The following is a 21,665-nucleotide window of genomic DNA, read 5'->3' as shown; positions in this document are numbered from 1 at the left end:
CATGACTTTCCACAGACGCATGAAGCTGAGTGTGTTTCCCTCGCAGAAGGTAAAAAATTAAAAAATTTTTTCTGATCACTTAACTGCCCTTAACCTCCAGGTTGATTTTAATTGGTGTGTTTGGCTAAAAAAAATGAAACGTCCTTTGAACCCAAATATCCTTTGAAACCAAATTTCCTTATCCTTGGCAAACAGATCTCAGCCAGTTCCTGTGATGTTTCCTTGCACTAATTTGAGATCCTTTTCTCAGGAAGTTTCTCATCTGTAAAAATATGGGACGAGAAAACAGAAACTAACCTTTAAGTCAGAATAGCATTTAGGCTAAACTACTTAGAGGCAAATTCTCAGTGACATAGAGTCACCATCTCAGTGTCAGGTCCTAAGGACAGATGGGCAAAGCCCTAACGGTTAACTTAAGAAAGAACTCTCCTGAAAGTGTCATTTTTAAAACCAGTAGGTATTGCTTAAAGGTATAGACAAAACCTATTACATTTCCTGATCATTCATTTCTAGTGTGTGTCAACTTTCCTAATAATTTGGGGGAGTTGTGATCATTCTCTAGTAAAAGTCATCAATTACTTTGATAACTTAAAAAATCTGTCATAATGACCATTGTTTATACAACCACAAATTCCTCTTGTCACCTCACTGATTGCCCAGCATGTGACCAATGATTAGCAAATGTCTGCTAAGTGAAGAAAGAATACTATTTCCAAAAACCTTGGCAATCTCATTGAGAATGTCTTGGTATTTATTTTTGGATGACACGAGTCCCATCTGTTCCAATGTCCGAAGATTCCTCTGGATTTTCCTCTTCTTCTGCTCAAGGGGAAGCTGTGCATCTTCAACCATAGACTGGCTATGCTTCATTTCTTCTGGAGTCTTGGAATCTTTAATTGCACGGCTCACCATATCTGTGGCATGATCTGTTTCCTGAAAAGGGAATATCAAGATGTTGCTTTTTCCCTGATCCCCTATCTCACAGCTTTAGAACCTGCACAAGGCGAGTTAATGTCAAAATGAAAGAAGTCCTCAATCCAAAGTCCAAAGACCAGAATGCATTCTTCATGGGTTTTGAAATAGGTCTTTGAGAAGGAATTACTTCATATTTTTGAGAAACGTAGCAGTAGTGGCAGGCTTAATTTGAACAAAATTCAAATAGCAACTTAACAGCTAAGGTAAGAAATCACCTTAGTAATGGACATAGTATAATGGATAACTGATATTTTGTAATTCCCTGGATGAAAGGATTTCAATTCCTGGATAGTCTCATTGAGGAAACGAAAACTAGATTATCCATTAAAACCTGGCCTTCAGAACCCACTGAACTTTTACATATCAGCTATATTTATGGAGATTCATAAGCCAAGAAGGCAGTCAGAGACCTTTGTTGTGATAAGGGAACCATTTTCAAACTACCATCTTTAAAACACCTGGAGTTTCTTTGAACCAAAGAGAATAAGAGTATCCTAGCATACAAGAAGTTCCCAAATAAATGATGAGTAAATCAATGAATAAATTTGGATAATTTGTTTTTAAAAAAAACCAATAATAAAAAGAGACTGGTGATATTTCTATTTCACTATGCTACACAATTGATGGACAAATAGATGAAGTCTAAGGCTAGAAACGTTATCAGACACATGTTGGACAGGTCAACATTATAGACACAGGAACAGTTTACCGGGTTAGCAGTAAAGAACAACGGTAGCAGCAGTAACCAACGTTACTGAGCACTTCATATGTGCCAGACATTATTCTGCCCTCTTAACATATTTTAGCTCCTTTATTCCTATCCATAAATTGAATATTATTATTATTCTCATTTACAGTTGAGAAAACTGAGGCATAGAAATATTTCTAAGTGCCCATCGTTACCCAACTAGGATATTCAGAGCTATGCTTAATCTCAGAAGTCTGTGTTCTTAGAGATTACGCTACATTTGGGGAAAAAGAAAATACCAATAAGAACTAAAATTCTCATACAAAATTAGTAGGATATTCCACCCATATTGTTTTTTAAAAAAAGTTCATATATCAACAAACAACCCGGTTTTATTTTATATTTTTTAAATTAAAAACTGTGACAGAATTATTTCTTGGCAATCAATTAAATTAAGAATGATTCAGGAATATTATGTGTAGCTCTGCTCAGAAGTAACTAATTAGATAATTTTGTTAATTTTTGTTTAGGAAGTGGCAATTATTGATACTAAAGCAATAACAATGAAATTAATTCAGAACTAAACAATGCTGTATTTAAAAGATGTTGATAAAAAATTTAATAATAAAACTTTGTTATGAAACTTTACTTACACCACAATAATGGTGCTCTGACCCAACGGACTCAAGACATTCGCTTCTGAAGTATTTAGAAAACAGTTTTAATGTGAGACACTTCTTTGTTTCTTCAATTTAGGAAATATATAAAATATGAAAGGTATTTTTCTACATCCTGTAGACCAGACCTACCTCTTAACAGACTTATCTGCCCATCCACTGACTGATAAAGTTTATGCTGAACATTCAGAGGCTTTGAAAGACCCAGAACTATCTTCCTAGTATAGGACAAAGTTATATTCAGCATAAATTTGGTGCTATGTTTTCTATTTAATTTCCATTGATACACTCTATGGATTTTATATATAGTTGAACTCTTTGGCCAGAGTAATAGATAAAATTCCTTACTTCCAAACCATGTCAGATATAGTTTCTCTGAGATAACAGTAAACATTTGGCATGAAGATTAATAAAGATTATTATATATGTTAATATATAATAATATATCTGTAGAACTTATTTTACATTCAAAGATGAATTACCTGTTGTGTAGTGGCTGGTGTCTCTAAGATTTCTGTCAATGTGCTCCCTGGCTGGTTCCGGATTACATCGATTATCAGCTTTTTGGTCCTTACAAAATAGAGAAAGAAGAGAAAGACTTTCAGACAGTAGTACTGATGTATGAAAATCCGCTTCTCCTGAGTGAGTGCACAAACACATACAAAAATGAAGCTTCAAAGATAATCCCTTGAAATAAAACAATCTTGCAGAAATTCACCACATCTGCACTAAGGCTCCCAAAAGTTTGTGAATGCTTAATAATTAAAGTCTGGGTCTTATATGCATGATGTAGTAGGATTATACTGTCAGTAGAGACACAGGTACAGCATGGCATAAGGTTCCTTTTCTAAATGCTTTTTCTTCTTTTTAGACTGAGACTACTTTTTGATGAGCAGGAGGGACAAGTGCTGATTTGGCCCGCTGCTCTAGAGGGTGCAAGAATGATATCTAATATCCCCCTTTCCTGACTTTAATAACTTTAAACTTCTGAGCCTGTTTAATACATCATAAGACTTAGGAAACAGACTAACTGATAGCCTTCTTGCTCTGAGAAACAGTTAGAAGGCCAGCATGAGCAGAATTCCTGTGTGGGCTGTGGAGGCTTTGGCTGTTGGCTGACACAGCAGCTAGGAGGATGAGTGTTTAAGAACCTCAGATCTGGTGGAGAAACTAATACATTGGCTCGGGTTCTTGTCTTCAGGTGGTAGAGAACAGAAGAGCTGCTCTGTAGAAAGTTAGGAGCTGGAAAACTCCTCTGAAAGTGCTAAAACCATGTATTTTTCCATACGTGTTCTTTATGGTAATCAGCCACCTCTTCCTAAAGGCAAACGGTCAAGTTTGCTCACTTTTATGTAATATGGGGACAGTATTACTGGATATAGCTTTCCTTCCAAAAAAAGGAAACAAACAGAAGTTGCCTTAAGTTCTAAACATCTCTTTCATTGTCTTAAGTTTCATTTTTATTGCAGTTCTGTTGTTGCATTTAACCTCTGTTCTTTCAAAGGCATTACACGGTATCACTGGATGATGAATTTCTTCCTCAACTGCAACAAGAAATGTTCACACAGCATGAAAATTGGAAAATGCAAACAAAACATTATTAAGTTTGGAAGCATGGGGCAAATGCTCCCAAATGACAGAGTAAACCCTCAGTTAATTCAAAAAATGTTATCTTTTAAAAAAGAATAAAATCCGATAAACCATCTGTAAATATTATTTTTCTTACTTCTTACTTATTGCAAGTCTGTATGAAAAGAATGATCACAACCATTTCCTATGACCCATGACCCTTCACTGCTGGGGATTTATGGACTGTCTGTGAGTGCACAGATAAACATTCTGCCAAGAGTCAAAGGTGGGCACCCAGCTAATTATAGCCACGTGGGACATGGCACTGTTCCTAAGGCCGCTTAGAGAGCCAAGTGTCGTTCCTTCCACATGTAACCTCTTCCCCCAATCATCATTATAAATATATTAAACAGGAACATTGAGTTAAAAATAAAAGCTTTGGATGATTTAAAAAATGTAAACACAGTGACTGTCTCTTATTTGAAATAATATTCTAGGAACTACTTATGATATACGCTTCCAAGAAACTCCTAGCTCATCTCTCTTTAGAGAAGCTATCTGATGACTAAAATGACTGGGGTTACTAAAATGTGCCCTGACAGAGACAAAGGAGGTTTATTTGCCCAAGAATTGCTGGAGAATAAACTGCCCATACAGACTCTTTCCTTGGAATTTTGCTTTATGTCAGGCCTGTGGAATCCACTGCCAAAGTTCTACCCCAGACATCCCATGTATAAGTCACATCCAGTTTCATGACAGGGAAGTCACCACCTCGCCTGCAGTGTGCCCAGTGGTTAAGAACATTGGGATCAGACAGAGCTGAGGTCGAATTGGGGCTGCTGTTGCTTACTAGTTGTGCAGATTTGTACAAATTAAATAATCCCTATAGGTTCCCCCCTGCCCCCATTTACATAATGGGAATCTCTCTGAGGACTGATGCAAGGACTGAATGAAAAGATGTATGCAAAGCCTTTTGCTAGAGTCTGACATGTGGTAAGCACTCACACGGTCACTAAAGCTGTGCTGCCCAAAATGGCAGCCGCTGGCCACAGGTGGCATTTGAGCACTTGAACCGTGGCTAGTCCAAACTGAGATGTGCTGTAAGCATGAAATACACACTGGAGTTTGAAGGCTTAGTATGAAAAAATGTACAATTGTCTCATTAACAGTTTTTTACACTAATTACATATTGAAATAACATTATGGCTATATTGAGTTAAATAAAATATAATTAATTTCACCTGTTTTATAAAAGTATGGCTTCTGGAAAGTTTAAAATTACTTATGTGGCTCATATCCAATTTCTTTTGGCAAGTGCAGCATTGGAACATTCCATTCTTAAAAGGGAAGCTCACTCTGAGAGGCCTGCCCTCCAGTGATGTCCACTCGCTGGACCAAATTGTCATAGGACTTCAGCACTAGGGGGGCCCTTTGGGAAACAGTCTAACCTCTGATTTTACAAATGAGGCAACTAAGACCTAAGAGGTTCAATGGTTACACAAAGATCACTCTCTATTTTCTAGAGTTGCAGAAAACAAGTTGGATTCCCTTTCCACATCATCAGCCCTCATAAACCTGCAGAGAGATGCCAGAACCATGACTTCATCCTCTCTTCTACTACCTTTCTTTCTTCCAAGTGAAACCCCTCATTTCCCTAAGCCTCTTCACAATTAGATTTAAAGAGAGTTCATAGTCCTGCTCACATTTCAGTTTGCCAATGACCTTAAGACATGTCCCCTTCCCCTAGCCCAGTGCAAACACAGTATTCTAGATATGGTCTGACCAGTATAAATCAACTGGTTAGAATATTGATCCCATGACTGTTCAAACAATATGTAAGACAGGCTGATAAAACCAAGGACTCTGTGCCCTATCTGAATGTTGATGTATCCAACTCTGAGGAAGAATTAAGAAAAAAAAAATACATCAGTTTATTCATCATAGCTGTGCTCGAATCCCACTGTCGGTAAATGAGACCACATGGTGTTTGTCAACTGGTGTGGCTCCTTAGGTTTGACTACTCATGTGGCACCTGTTATTATACTTGAACCAGTAGCATTCCTGAACCTCCTCCTCTGTCATTGTCTTACAAGCTTGAAAGAAATTTAGTGTTTGTGGCAGTTAAGGGATATTTCCAATTGCTTAAAATTCTAATAACATGATTATATATTTTTATCACCCTACCTCAAACAACACATTAGTCATTTAGTACTCATGTCAGTTTGGACCAAAGGCAAGGAAATCTCTCAATTGGGATGATGGATGCCTAAACTGAATCATGTGATAGAAAAAAAATTCTTAAGAGATGACAACTTAAGCACTTTGGCAGCTAAGTATGATTAAAAACCACAAATATTGCCTTTTATTTAAACACACATATTTTTGTAGAAAAACAAGCTTAATAAAAGCCATAAGGCTCACATATTTTATACTGAATCATAAGTTATAATGAGATTTACAACTGTGTAATTCTAATTTATAAGATGTTAATGCATGGCTTCATTTGCTCGTCATAGCCTTTCCTTCTCCCTCTCCCTCTCCCCACTTCTCTATTTGATTGGATAAGAAAATTGATGGTTAGGTGACTAGCTCTGAGTCCTATGGCTAATTAGTGAAAGTAAAGGTCTCTGCCAATAGTAGGATTTTGAAGTGTGCCCAAAGGAAGGCCTTCTAGAAGCCAGAAGTCTATGAAAGCAGTGAATTATCAGATAATGAACCAATAGCCTTTTTTGTATCAATGGAAAAGTTGATCCTACAATTTACATGGAATTGCAAGGCACCTCAAATAGCCAAAAAAATCTAGGGGGAAAAAAAAGTTGGAGGACTCACACTTCCCACTTCAAAATTTATTAGAAAACCACAGTGATCATCACAATGTGGTACTAGTATAAGGAGAGATATCTAGACCAATGGAATAGAATAGAGAGTCTAGAAAGCCATACTTGTATGGTCAATTGGCTTTCGACAAGGGTGCCTATACCATTCAATGGAGAAAAGACAGTCTCTTTAAGAAATGATGGTGGGTTAACTCAGTATCCATATGCAAAAGAGGATGAAATCGGACCCTTACCCTACACCATACATAAAAATTAGCTCAAAAGAGATCATAGACCTAAATGTAAAAGCTAAAATTATAGAACTCTTAGAAGACATAGGAGTAAATCTTCATGACGTTTATTGGCAACGAATTCTTATGACACCAAAAGCATAAACAACAACAAAAAAATATGTAAACTGGACTTCATTAGGTTAAAAAACTTTTGTGCAGAAAAGGATATTGCCAAGAGCATGAAAAGACAACCAATAGAATGGGGGTAAAGATTATCTGATAGGGGTTTACTATCCAGAATATATAAAGAACTCTTACAACACTGCAACAAAAAGACAAGCAATCCAATTAAAAAAAATGGGCCAACGACTGGAATAGACATTTCTATAAGGAAGATATACAAATGGCTGACAGGCACATAGAAAGATGTTTAACATTATTAATCATTAGGGAAATACAAATCAAAACCACAAAGAGATATTATGCTTTATACCCACTAGGATATTGGTGAATATGTGGAAAAATTGAAACTCTCATACCTCGTGGGAGAATATAAAATGGCTCAGCCACTGTGGAAAAAAGTTTGGCAGTTCCTCAAAAAAGCTAAACATAGAATTATCATAAGACCTAGCAATTTCACTCCTAGGTATATACCCAAAAGAACTGGAAACAGGTGGTCAAATAAAAACTTGCACACAAATGTTCATAGCAGTTACTATTCACAATAGCCAAAATATGGAAACAACCCAAATATCCATGATAAATGTGGTGTATCCATATAACGGAATATTATTCAACCAAATATATTATGCCGAGTAAAAGAAGCCAGACACAAAAGGCCACATATTGTATATAAAATTCCATTTATATAAAATTTCCAGAATGGGCATATTCAGAGACAGAAAGCAGATTAGTGGCTACCAAAGACTGGGGAGCAGGGCCTGGAAAGATGCCCCAAAGGTCCCGGGGAGTGACTGCTTAATGAATATGGGGTTTACTTTTGGGATGATGAACATGTTCTTGAACTAGATACTAGTGATGGTTGCACAACATTCTGAATACACGAAATGCCACTGAATTGTACACTTTAAAAGGTTAAAAATGATAAATTTTAAGTTATGTGTTTTTTACCATAATAAAAAAATAAAAACAAAACCACCGACTGGCTCTACTTAGTACAGAGATTAAAGGGGTGACTATTTGTTTCCAAGGTACTGTGGGAAGCTGGGGAGAGCCACGTGAGGGCTAGGGCAGGTAGGACAAAGCCCAGGTTTCTCTGGCTCAGACATCACTGGCCAACGTGCCTGCCTTTCATGGCTTGGTTTTTAAAATGTGAATTCCAAAAATTCTCAGAACCATGGAGACTTACATTCAGAAATAAGCATAAACATACATGCTATTCAGATCTGATATTTTAGACTACTCAAGTTGCGATTTCCATTCATTAATGCAGACATTTGAGTTGACCACATTTAGAAAATGATGTTCAAATAATAGAAATGTAAACATTTCTTCACATTATTTCCAAGGGCAAAGCTTATGAGATCATAGGATACTTGCATAGAGGAATCACACAATCTGTATTTCCAGTTACCTTTATAATTGGCACTTGCTCAGAGGAACCCAGGCAATAGACTGCACAGTTTTCTTTCTTTGCTCTGTTGCCCTGCCCTGTGTTCTTGCTCCACAATTTCAATCTGACTTGGTAATCAGTAGTCTAAAAGAAGTGCCCTCAATTTATGAGGCCAAAGTTGTGTACAAGTCCTGTACATTTTCTTCTGTCCTGCAGTGGAGCTGTGCTCTCAACCATCAGATTGTCAATGTGCTGTTACTGGCTTGCTCATCTCCCTAGCATCAAGCCCCGTGCCGTGGACACAAAGTAGGTACTCAGATATTTGCTACTTGAACAAATGGAGCCTTAGATGATCTGAGGACAAAAATAAACAAGCCTAATGGAAACACCACATATCATAACACAGCATACCAAGTAAGCTTTTTTTGGCCATTTTCATGGGTGACTGAATATCTGGAAAAAAATCAACTGGAAATGAGTACTGTCTGGAGCATGTCAGTGGCAGAACTGAAAGCTCTTGTCACAAATGAAAATAATCTCAGAACTCAAGACATGTAGCTTGGAAGCGATCTGTGAAGTATTATTTATATACACACTTAATCCCTCTTATCTCTATTTCCCACTTCCATTCTCCATCTCATCCCAATACACAGCTGCTCTAATGTGCTAACATGTATCCTTTTGTTTATGTAAGTTCTTAAAAACTGTGTTGTTCGGTGAGCAAGTGTTTTTAGTTTATGGTGTTTTAATTTATGGTATTATCACGGATCTCATTCTTTCTTACTCTATGTGTAAAAGACTGGTGTAGAATATCCAAGATGCCTTGATGGAAACAATACCCTATTAACAAAAACGTGAATGTTTCATTTGAAATCTTTGGCGGCAGGAAGTAGGGTCTAAATAAAGTCAAAGCTGGTAAACATATCCAGGCTTAGTTTAATAGGAAGGAAGGCTAATAAATCAGATAATAGCATTGTGCATGCGCCTTTACATTACCATTTTATATCACAAATTAAATTTGATTCGAGGTATTTCCTCACTAGTCTTTTGACCGCTCTGAAACAGATATTTCTCTTGAGTTATCTACGGACTTTCACAGGCTGAGTTAATCATTTCTTAAAGGAAAAGAATCACATGACAACATGGAAAACAAAAAAAGAAGACAAGCTTTAAAAACTATTGTAATATTTAGTTCCCCCTTAAATTATAAAGTCTATTATCTTTTGTTTGGTTAGATGTTTGATGCATAAACATAATGTATTTCCATATTTAGACACTCTAACATGAATTATTTGGGGATTTAGTCTTATTTGAATTTGTCCAATTTAAGACGATTAATTGGAGACATGTGCCCTGTAAGTCCCAAACTTACTTTATCATGAGGCTTTGGCTGTCTATAGTTTCACCATCTCCTAGGTCGTACTTGCTCGTCAGGGAAAGGGAAATCTCAGTCTTTGAGAGCTGACTTAGTGTATTTGCCTTGTTAGGGTCATTGGGATCAATGGCTCCTTCTCCTGTGAAACTTAAGTTGTTACACAGTGTAAATATATATATATATGCCTTACTGTTAAAATGTACAGCTGAAACTTATTCAATTTTGTTAACCAATGTCACAATAAAAATAAAATAAAAAAAAAAGTCTCAGTAGTTGGACGGGAGATCATGGTCTTCATAAAAAAAAAACACATTCCAACATACTTGAAGTGGCTCTTAGAATCCTTGATTTAAACATTAAAATAACGAGACATAGATATTCGAAATAAGAAAAAATTACTAAAAAAAAGAACTATTGAAATCCTTAGAGAACAGAGCAAGACATTTAGCTCTTTTCTTTGTAACAGAGGTTGACAAATCCTTTTTTGATATATTTACAACTTACCTTCAAGAATATCAAATTGTTTTTATAATCTAGGATACTACAAATTACAGAATCTTAAATGTAGGAAGAAGCTAGTGTACTTATTATCTTTTAAATAAACTTAGGTATCAAATTCCAAAAACATTTTGATGTAGGATAGGAAAACCAACCAACCAACCAACCAACCAACCAACCAACCAACCAACCAACCTACTAAATACAAGCCAGAGGGTAAGTAGAAAGTATAAGCTCTTACCAAGAAAAGATTCAACATTAGGTACTTCTCCCAGCAATTCCAACAGTTCATTCAGTAAGTCATGTTTTTCAGGTGCAATTGCCTCCCTGTGTTCCAGCAGGAGCTTTGTACAGAAAGTAACACACAAAGATAAAAAGTAAATTCTCTACTGCTACCATATTTACATAGTTCCCTTTCCAGTTTTTCATAATTTTCTTCTGATATTATTTGAATCTTAAATATGTGTCTGATGTTTATTAAAATTAGAGACCACAGAGAGATACAGTTTTTATTTCATCTTAGAGAGAAGTGCCTACTCTTCACAGAGAAATTGTAGCTTCTTGAAAGTTGCTCATAAACCCTCTTTCAGCAATACTTTGCAAGATCTGCTGAGGCACAGCTTTCCTCCTAACTCCTATGCTCCACTCCATCTTTATAAAAGAAAGTCAAAGTTGGGGGAAAGAATCAAAAAACAGTGAGAAGTCTCTTGGTTAACACTGGTAGCCAACTGGAAGAGCATTTCCATATCTCTTCAGAGAAAAATTATGCAGTAATCAAATACTATAGCTATTTTAAAAAATCACCTCTATTAGCTATTTTAATCTGTCTGGCACTAAAGGTCTTTGATGAGTAGGAATGGCGGAAATGCCTGTATGGTTCCTTGGCCTGAGACCTAGATGTACCAGCAGGTTCCTCCTTTCACCACTCCCAAAAAAGGATCAAAGATGAGTAATACCACTGGGGTGTTTTGCCAGGTCTTAGAGGAAACATTCTCAACTGTGGAGGAGAAGCAGTATTGGAGGGGAAAACCATGATGGACATCTGCTTTTGTTTGCATTTAGAATCAAAACAATGTTTCCAAAGTATGGTACTCCTGGTGATATGAAATATAATTTTAGTTGTTTTGAGTAACTATCTCACAAAACTCTGAATCGTGATGATACAATTATTCTTTTCCACTTTCAATCTATTTTTTTCCAAAAGCTTTATTTAGATATAATTAACATACCATCAAATCTACTCATTTAAAATGTATGATGTGATGATTTTTAGTATATTCAAAGAATATTGCAACCATCGCCACTGTAGAATTTCAGAGCATTTTCATCTCTCTAAAAGAAACTGTACTCCTTAGCAGTTACTTCCCATTACCTCTCCCTCCTAGGCCCTGGAAACAATTCATCTACTTTCTGTCTCTGTAGATTTAGCTGTTCTAGACCTTCATATGAATGGAATCATACAATTTGTGGCCTTTTGTAATGGCTCCTTTCACTGAGAAGAATGATTTCAAGCTTCATCTATGTTGTCGCATGAATCAGTACTTCATTCCTCTTTATTGCTGAATAGTATTCCATTACATGGAGATGTCATTTAATTCATTCATCTGTTGATGGTCATTTGTTTCCACTTTTTGGCTATTATGATGCTATGAACATTCATGTACAACTTTTTGTATGAACATATGTTTTCAATTTTTTCTGAGTGCATACTCAGGAGTGGAATTGCTGCACCATATGGCAATTCCATGTTTACCACTTAGGAATTGCCAAACCGATTTCCAAAGTGGCTGCACAATTTTACATTTCTACTAGCACTGTATGAGGGTTTCAATTATTCTACAACCTTGCCAACTTTTGTCATTACCTGACTTTGATTCTAGCCATCCCAGTGGGGGTGTAGTCGATACCCTCACTGGGGTTTTGATTTGCATCCTCTGATGATTAACGATGATGAGTATCTTTTCATGTATTTATTGGCCATTTGTACAGGCATACTTTGGAGATATTTTGGTTCAGTTCCAGACCACCCCAATAAAAAGCATTGCAATAAAATGAGTCGTGTTCTTTTTGCTGGTGGAGGACCTTACCTTTAATTTGTAAAACAATGCAACATCTGTGAAGTGCAATAAAGCAAAGTACAATAGTACAAGGTTTCCTTGGAGAAAAGTCTATTCAGATCATTTGTCCATTAAACATTTTTATTTTTAATTGTAGTAAAATATACATAAAATCTACCATCTTAACTATTTTTTAGTGTACAGTTCAGTAGTTAAGTATATTCCCATTGTACAATCAATCTCCATAACTCATCTCTCAAAACTGAAACTCTACAGACATTAAAAGACATCTTCCTATTCTACCATTCTACTTTTTTGTCTCTGAATTTGACTATCGCGTACCTTATGTAACTGGAATCATACGGAATTTGTCCTTTTGTGACTGGCTTATTTTACTTAGCATAATGTCCTCAAGGTTCATTCATGTTGTAGTGTGTGTCAGAATTTCCTTCCTGTTGAAGGTTGAATAATATTCTATTGTATGCAGATACCACATTTTGTTTATCCATTCATCCATTGATAGACACTTGAGTTGCTTCCACCTTTTGGCTACTGTATAATGCTGCTATGAACACAGGTGTTCAAACATCTCTTCTACTCTGTTTTCAGTTCTGTTGAGTATATACCCAGAAATGGAATTGCTAGATCATATGGTAATTGTATTTTTAATTTTTTGAGGAACTACCATACTATTTCCCACAGTAGCTGTATAAGTTTACATTCCCGCCAATAGTGTAAAAGGATTCCAATTTCTCCGCATCTTTGCCAACACTAATTTTCTATTTTTTTGATGATAGGCATCGAATGGGTGTGAGGTGGTATCTCACTGTGGTTATTTCCCACCGTCTCCCCTGCCCCACCCTGCCAAATCAAATGGTAGATTTATTGGCTGTTTCTGGTAAGATAATAAGGCGAAATCATTGTGGTTTTGCTTTTGATTTTCCTAGTCGTCGAGCATCTTTTCATGTGCTTGTTAGACATTTGTATATCTTCTTTCGAGAAACTTTTATTCATGTCCTTAGCTCATTTTTAAAATCAGGTTGTTGTTTGTTTGCTGAGTTGTAGGGATTTTTAAATATATATTCTGGATATTAATTACTTATATATATATTTACTCTTTTTACAGTGGAAAATTTTTATATTTAGAATAAGCCAGTTGGACTCAATTTAGATGATCCCAATTTTACTGGCAACATCCAAAGCATCGTAGTCGGGAGCCAGACAAACATATGCCTTCTTCTCTCCATCAGGCCTGATCAGGGTGTTGACTTTGGTCACGTCAATGTCATAGAGCTTCTTCGCAGCCTATCTCACCTGATGCTTGTTGGCCTTGACATCCACAATGAACATGAGTGTATTGTTTCTTCTGTCTTTTTCATGGCTGACCCAGTAGTCAGGGAGGGGGGACTTGATGATGGCATAATGTCAAGCTTGTTTCTCCAGGGGGCGCTCTTCCAAGAATATTTGGGTTGCCTTCGGAGCCGCAGTGTCTTGGGCCGTCAGAAGATGGGTGACGTGCATATCTTCTGTTTTTCTTTTGTGGCTGTAGACCCCTTTCAGCAGTGCTGTCTTTGCCTTCAAAGCCTTTGCTTTGGCTTCGGCTTTAGGAGGTGCAGGGGCTTCCTTCTTTGCCTTCGGCACCATGTTTGTGAACAAAAGCACTCATTATATATATTATTTGCAAATATTTTCTCCATTCTGTAGCCTGCCTTTTCACTCTATTGATCATGTTCTTTCATGTACAGTTGTCCGTTTTTAAATTCAATTATTTGTCTTGTTGAGTTGTAAGTTTTCTTTGTATATTCTGGCTACAAGTCCTTTATCAGATATATTATTTGCAATTATTTTCTCGCATTCCCTTGGTTATATTTTCAATTTCTTGATGACACTGTCTATACCACAAAAGTTTTTAATTTTGATGAGGTCCAATTTATCTATTTTTTTTTTCTTTTGTTGCTTTTGCATTTGGTCACAGCTAAGAAACCACTGTGTAGTCCAAGGTGACAAAGATCTACTACATTTTCCTCTAAGAGTTTTATACTTTTAGTCCTTACATTTAGATTTCTGATCCATTTTGAATTCATTTTTGTGTAAGGCTGAAGGAAGGGGTCCAACTTCATTTTCGGCATGGGGATTTCCAGTTGCCCCAGCACCATTTGTTGAAAAGACTATTATTTTCCAAATCAACAGTTTTAGCCCCTTGTTGAAAAAGAATTGACCATAAGTTTGAAAGTTTATTTCTAGTTTCTCAGTTCCATCCCTTTGATTGGTATGTCTATCCTTAGGCCAGTACCACACTGCCTTGGTTACTTCCTTTTCCATTCTCTTTTAGTCTTTAAGATTAGTAGAGAGAGTATCTGTTCAATGTTGAGTTTTCCTTAACATTCCCAGACACATGCTAAATGGGTTTTAAGAAAGGGAGAGGAGGCCTCAAGATGCTTAGCTTCAAGGAAGCAACTATTCAGTTTTCATATTTATTTACTTTTAACGTTTCCATTTATTGCAAGGCATGTTAGTTTTTCCACTACAGTAAGAGCTATTTTGTTTTAAAGCAAAAATATACACTTTTTTTTTTTTTTTAAAGGAGAGTTGATTTAAAGAAAGACATATATATAGGAGAGGTGATATAAAGGACATAATGAAATCTGGAAGGGTCATACACAGGATAATTTGGGGACGGGGAGAAGGTAGTCAGAGATAAGAATAAAATAAGCAAGATGGATAAATTTATGTTCCTGTCCTCTGCAGAAATAAGACAGCTAATCTGCCTGTTGTCTCTAGAAAGGGAGAGCCAGCTTCTCCCCTTTATTCTGATAATTACAGAACATTAAACTGTCTGAAAATGTCTCATTAAAGAGCTTATTTTGAGGTTCCACATATTCCTTAGAGAACAAGGGCCAAGTATGTGGCCATGGGCTTGGCACGTCGTGCTGTCATGCTTGTGTCTGCATGGACACCTCTTCACTTGAGACAGACAGTAAACAAGATAGTCTTCCTCTGCAATTATATTACTCTCATGTTATTACATCTGCTTCCAACCTAACACATGAAAGAATTCCAAATCACTCAGGCTACGTTTCCCAGGATTGGATTCTGTTTTCAATTTTTGTTAACAAAAGGAACAGACTATTTCTCTTTAAAGAGTAACAGCCTAAATTAATGCAATAACATTTTCTCTCTGTTGTCCGTGGGAAAAAATTCTCTCATTCTAAAAAAAACTCCCAGCACTTTTCTGCATAAGGATATCGCCCTCAGCAAATGTGCAGACAACATGTGGACATTTTCTTTGAGATGGATAATCTACCACAGAAATAGACGAATGGGTTATTGTCCAAATATGAATGAGTCTACTTGCTTGTTAGAGTTATTTTTGCAAATGATACACTGATAGATATGTTTTCTTTGTGATTTGGGATGTTTCTATATGGAGAAAAGAAGTATACATTATTTGTGTAATCAACCAACTCATTCCTTCAGCTGGTCATTCAGACGTGCCTTTGTCTAGGGTCACCCACAATACTCGTGGAGAGCTTGTTGCAAATGTCGAGGAGGTTCCCTGTTCCAACTCTGAAAGAGGAAAATCAAAAGTAGATCTATCTTTCTTCCAAACCTGCAGTCAAGCTTTAGTTTCTTAGAAGAACTTAATAAAAACTGAAATTTTGAGCAGCTAATGTTGCCACTTGTTATATATCTCAATCGATGGGAGAAGGGGTAAGGCCTTTGAGAAGAGTGTATTTGTTAGGCTTTCCCCTAGTTGAGTGTGTGTATCTTCCGAAGTTGAGTGCATCTTTAATCCAGGGCTTCTTGACTTTTTTTGTGTGTATATCTGAATCACCTGGGATCTTGTTAGAATGAAGGTTTTAATTTGAAAGGTCTGGGGCACATTTCACACCCATTTCCAGGACTTGACTTGGAGTAGTAAGGTCTAAAAGTATTCTTGAAACTGTTACCTTTTAAGAACCTAGATTTTTTCAGGAAACAAGTTCTAACTGGTTTTAAAAAACAAGCAAACAAACAAAAACTCTTCCAATGCTTAGCCACTCTTTTTACTTTAAATAATTGAAAAGTCATCTAAGGTGTCCCAATACCAAGCAAATTGCCCTGCCCTCCCAAAACGCTTAATACATGCAAATGGCTCATGGTGGTGATATCTGCATGAGAACCAAATGGAGACATAACACAGCACAGACTGAAACTGCCAGCTTCTAATAGAACGGGGCTTTCAGACCAGTAGAAGTGATTCTTTGTAGGAGGCTATTGTTGGATGTGGGTATTTTCTCTTCCCAGACCTTAAGCAGCCTGTTTATTTCCTCTACATCCAAACATTAGAATAGAAAAAACATTCTCATTTTCCCAGAAAATTACAGGAAAAGCTGAGAGGACTCCTGAAAGGGAGAGAGGCCCCCTGCTCAGGGCTTAAACTGCATGCGCATCATCTGACTTTGTAAATGGGTCATGGAAAAAGTAAACTTTTCTTGTTTGGGAGGAGTTTTGCTAATGTATAAGAGTCAGGGATAGATAATCAAAGGTTTCTTAGGATTAAGAATATGAGTATCAGCAAAGCTTATAGTAAGCCCTATAGAGAGACTAAGCATTTTCAAGAAACAGGCATCTGAACCATGAGTCCGTTGCTAAGACCCTTCTCCAACCCCACTTACTGAATGTGTGCTGATGATTTCTTCAATTGAAATATAAATGACTGGTTTGCTGACTGTCACCACATCTGTGTATTTATCCATATTAAACTTTTCTTCTGGCTCAGGGACATTACATGCTTCTTTGAAATATTTCCTAACAAAGAAAAAAAAGTCTTAAGACAGTCAAATAGGTGAGTTAAACAGCTTCATAAATAGTGAGGAAATCCTGAATGATGGCAAGCTCTTTGTTCTTTACCCCAAACTTTGAGGGGACTTGTTATAGCACCTTGTAGGCTGGTTCCTAACTGTGGAAGCTAAGTCTATGTTTCTGGATGTTGGACCCAGCTCCTTGGAAAGGAATGGAGAGAGCAGTAATGGCCCTATGAGTGATTCGATATAATCAAATTATGGGCAAGTCATTAAAAAAAAAAATTTTAAAAATGGCCCCTGAAATTTACACAAAAATGTCGACTGATATTCTTTGATATTTCTGGAGAAAACAATCTAAAAAACAATCACATTTCCTACTTTAAATGGCATAAGCTCCTTGGCTTTCAACAACCTAACAACCCTTCAGAGCTTCTGTTACTAATTTGACAAAAATTTGAGTTAAGCCTACTCTAGTCTTTGTTGACCTAAACAACAGTTGCTGGCTGATGGTAAGACTTAAAGATAGACACATAAATGTGTACAATGGCCCATCCTCTAGGATTCAGACTCTAAAAAGTCTGCTATTTTAAGCTATAGTTAGATCAGGAAAGCCAGGCATGCTGTGATCATGGCTAAGGAGCAGCCGTTTGCACAGGGAGAGTAGGTATCACATTTTATAAAGTTGTAAATGTTTCATATGCCTCAAATCATCCTCTGTATATCTCCTAAGGGTAGCCATGGCTTATATGCCAGAAGTGATCTCTACCTTCCCACCCTAAGGCCAGGGGTTAAATGGCAGGCAGCCATGCTCGGGTTGGGGAGGAGCATATTCCCACATAACAATTGCTCTTATGCACTTTTTTGGCTATAATTTTTCATGGATTGCTGAGGTACACAAAGGATAAATATAAGTGGAAGAGGAAAAAAAGATGAATTTAAGAGGTGAGAGGTGGCTTTTGGTTTTGTTTCTTTTTAAATAAGGAAGAGTTGGGGACATAGATGATTGATAGGAATAATCTGAGAAAAAAAGTAGTAAAGGGAGGCTGTAATAGCAGATAAGAGCTTGCAGGAAAATGGATATTACTTTTTTAGTCAGTGAGAAAACCTAAAATTAGCAGCTTGAGAAATCGAAATTTCCTGTAGTTAGAGGACTTGGGGGATTTTTTTTTCACAAGAGGCCATAAATTCCAAATAGACATTAATAATCATAAGCTATCTTTGTCAGTAGATAAATCACTAATCCAGAAGAAAACTGAGGAATGAGAAATTATCATTTTTCAAGTGAGGAGTGAAAGAGGCCACATTTATGTTATACTTCTATGATCTACTGACTGAATGGCAGACAAGAGAAAAAATGAATGCCCTGATGAACATGCTTCCTCAGAGAGCGTCAGGGTGAGTGGCTCTTCCTGCTAGACTCACTCCTTTCATGTTCCTCTGGAATGATTACTGAAATGCTTTGGAAATGCATTAAATGTCAGTAGACTTCAGTCTTACACGAATAATTAGTAAAGGTTTGAGAACAGAACAACATAACCACACACATGATCCCCAACAAATACAAAAGCTGGATCTTCCTAACCTTTCAAAACTGAACACTCAGTTTTCTACTATTGTTTGATGCAGATAAAGCAAGTTTTTCCTGATTGGACAAGTTCTTCAAAACAAAACCAAACAAAACCTCTTCTTAAGTTTAACAAAGTAAAAATCAGCTATTTTGATTTTTTAAATTCTAAGTACTGTAAGCATGTAGCATACCAACAAGAACAAATATTTCATCTTATCTACAGCAGAAATCGTACATATGGGGACGATTCAATGTAACAGTGGCACTGGGGGTGGCGTTGGGATGGAGAACACCAGACAGAAGTAACCTCCTTTCTCTTTCCTCATAGAAGAAATGTGTGGAGCCGTTTGAGTTTCCTGTCCCTCATCCCCAACTCCTCATCTGGGCATAGAGCCTACACTATTCTTCTCCACCATCTTGCATGTTTCTCCAAAAGTAATGACCCCTCTCACCTGAACTTTTGATATGTCTCTGATAAATAATTGTTTGTTGATGAGAGATGCTCATTTTCTCCTTCAAACAACTTGTTAGAGGCTGCGTGCTGAAGGACCTTGGCCACCGATCCCAAGTTTCTTCTTTGGTCAGAATTTATCTGGCCTCCGGCTGTCATGTCGATAATATCAAAGCCATCCGGAGCTACAATAGTTGGGTTCATGTACCGATAGTACAGGAGGTTTCCGACAATCTGAAGTGATGCAGAAGAAAAGACTATTTTTAAGAGAGAAAATTCAAGGGTTTGGGTTTTTTATTAGAGTAAATATTAATTGACATTTCCCAAGAAAGCAAATTATTTTGACCCGAATCCTAACAAGGAATTAAATAAAGGTAGTGAATATAATCACACATTACTAATATAGTTTAAAAATTATTTTTGGTGAAAAATATTCTCTTGCCCCCAAAATGTTCTAATATAAAGAATCTCAATAATGTGTAAGATCTCCAGCATAATCAATAATCTTGACAGCTATTAGAAATAGAAGACCTACAGCTTATTATAAATTGCCATGCAAGGAAAAAATCTTACAAAATGGTGTGTTGGTAATTTTGGTTCATATCCCCAAGAGAAGTTATGGTGAAATTACCCTTGAAAATCTACCTTTAATAGCTCATCTTCTGTTGCATCGGGAAATTTCTCATGGATCGAATTCTTCAGTACTTTGGCTATATACCTCAATCCATAACTACATGTAAAACAGATGACAAAAGAAAATCATGGAAAAGGCTAAGTGAGGAAGAAACACACAGCAATTGTTTCAGTCAACTAAAGCTGAGCATTTTCCTAAAACTCAAACATAAAATGAGATGGTAACAGAATCACAGGACTTCCACAGATGATAGTAACTAAGTACTGGTTTGTACTATTCCCTCCTTGGAGAATAGTTATGAATTTAAAATGCAAATGTAGGCAAATGTTTAAAATAGCAAACACAAGATGAGAGAAAACGCCTATCTTCACTACTGGAGTTTATCTTACTTATGTAGTATTTCAAGAACTTCCAGCAAAGAATGTTAAAGTTGCTACATATACAACTTACGGCAGTAGATCAAGGGAAGAAATGATGGAATTTAGGACTTTGTCGGTGACCCTTCTCAGGTTCTCAGTGGATGCCTCCAATTTATTTTGTACTTCTGGGTATGTTAGAGCTTGTTCTGTGGTCACGTCGTAAGGCAGATTGCTAAAAACACAACAAAGGTTTTCAATTTTATGAAGCTTAGATACAAGCATTTGTGTCCTTGCCAAGTTGGTTCTACATTCAAGCTCTGTATAGTGAACTGGACTTTGCCCACTGACTCCAATGACAAAATATTTAAGTGAGAGGAGGCCTCACGGGCCTAGACAGTACCCTCTGCCACTAGCAGAGCAGGGGAAATCTAGGTCTCTGAGCTCATCTGGCAAAACAACTAGCAGACCCATGTAACACAGACCTGGCTAACTTTTTTTCTCCCTTAAAAAAAATTATAAAAAGCGGTATATTCTTTACAGAAAAAATAGCATATATGCACACAAGAAAAAAATGCAGACTCATAGATAACCACTTTTCATATCGTGGTCCATAATTTTCTGGGTTTTCCTCTATACATGTGTATATACAGGCCTCACACAATCATGGGTGTAATGTTGTAATGCAGTTTATGTATACACACATCCCATACAGATCCTACGTGTGTGTGTGTGTGTGTGTGTGTCTGTGTGTGTGTGTGTGTGTGTCTGTGTGTGGTGTGTATACATGTATATCTTTTTAAAGAAAATGGGTTATGGTACTTAACTGCAAATGAAAACTATATTATGAACTTTTTCCACACCAGTAAATATATTTCTATTTTTTAAATAGTTACTATTCCCCATTATGTGTTTTACAAATGTTTATCTAACAAATTCTTCAAAGCTAAATATTTTGACTTTTCCCAACTTTTGCTATTACAAACAGTGCTGTGATGACTACCCATGAAATTCTCTGTGTATCTTAATGATTTCACAAGGCATCCTTTTGCAGGAAAACACCACCTAGAACAAGCCAGTCCCCCCGTCTTGTTGATGCTTACACGTTAAAGTTACTCACTTGGTAAATCTAAAAGAGCTTGTATTGTCAGATGAAGAGAAAGTGCACATCATTTCTAAGTCTAGGTTAGAAACACACAAAGAGTAACCAAGAGAGAGAATTATAAAAGTTGTGGCTGTGGGGATCAACTGGTATTGATATTTGACAATATCAAGTACTATCAAGATGAGCAAGAGTCCAAGAATGTGACCTGCATGATATGTTAAAGGGAGGTAACATCTCGGATTGAAAACGAATTTTGAACAGTAAACTTTGTTTTAACAGAGCTTAAGAGAGTTTAAGAATATAT

The 21,665-nt window shown here is 36.7% G+C and overlaps 1 protein-coding gene and 1 pseudogene across 1 annotated transcript in view; both read right to left on the bottom strand.

Annotated features, from left to right (window-relative positions):
• The window catches only part of IQGAP2 (IQ motif containing GTPase activating protein 2), a 250,314-nt gene that overhangs the window by 8,552 nt on the left and 220,097 nt on the right, over positions 1-21,665 (bottom strand). Inside the window, 8 exon segments of the mRNA XM_006913156.2 lie at positions 721-933; positions 2,823-2,910; positions 9,904-10,045; positions 10,646-10,748; positions 17,120-17,252; positions 19,268-19,500; positions 19,912-19,996; positions 20,351-20,491. Of these exon segments, the coding sequence (XP_006913218.2) occupies positions 721-933; positions 2,823-2,910; positions 9,904-10,045; positions 10,646-10,748; positions 17,120-17,252; positions 19,268-19,500; positions 19,912-19,996; positions 20,351-20,491 (1,138 nt within the window).
• Positions 10,774-17,111, bottom strand: LOC112480635 (annotated as a pseudogene).

The sequence above is a fragment of the Pteropus alecto genome, unplaced genomic scaffold (genome assembly GCF_000325575.1).
Source record: "Pteropus alecto unplaced genomic scaffold, ASM32557v1 scaffold20, whole genome shotgun sequence".
Taxonomy (NCBI): Eukaryota; Metazoa; Chordata; class Mammalia; order Chiroptera; family Pteropodidae; genus Pteropus; species Pteropus alecto.
This window is presented reverse-complemented; position numbering and strand designations above follow the sequence as displayed.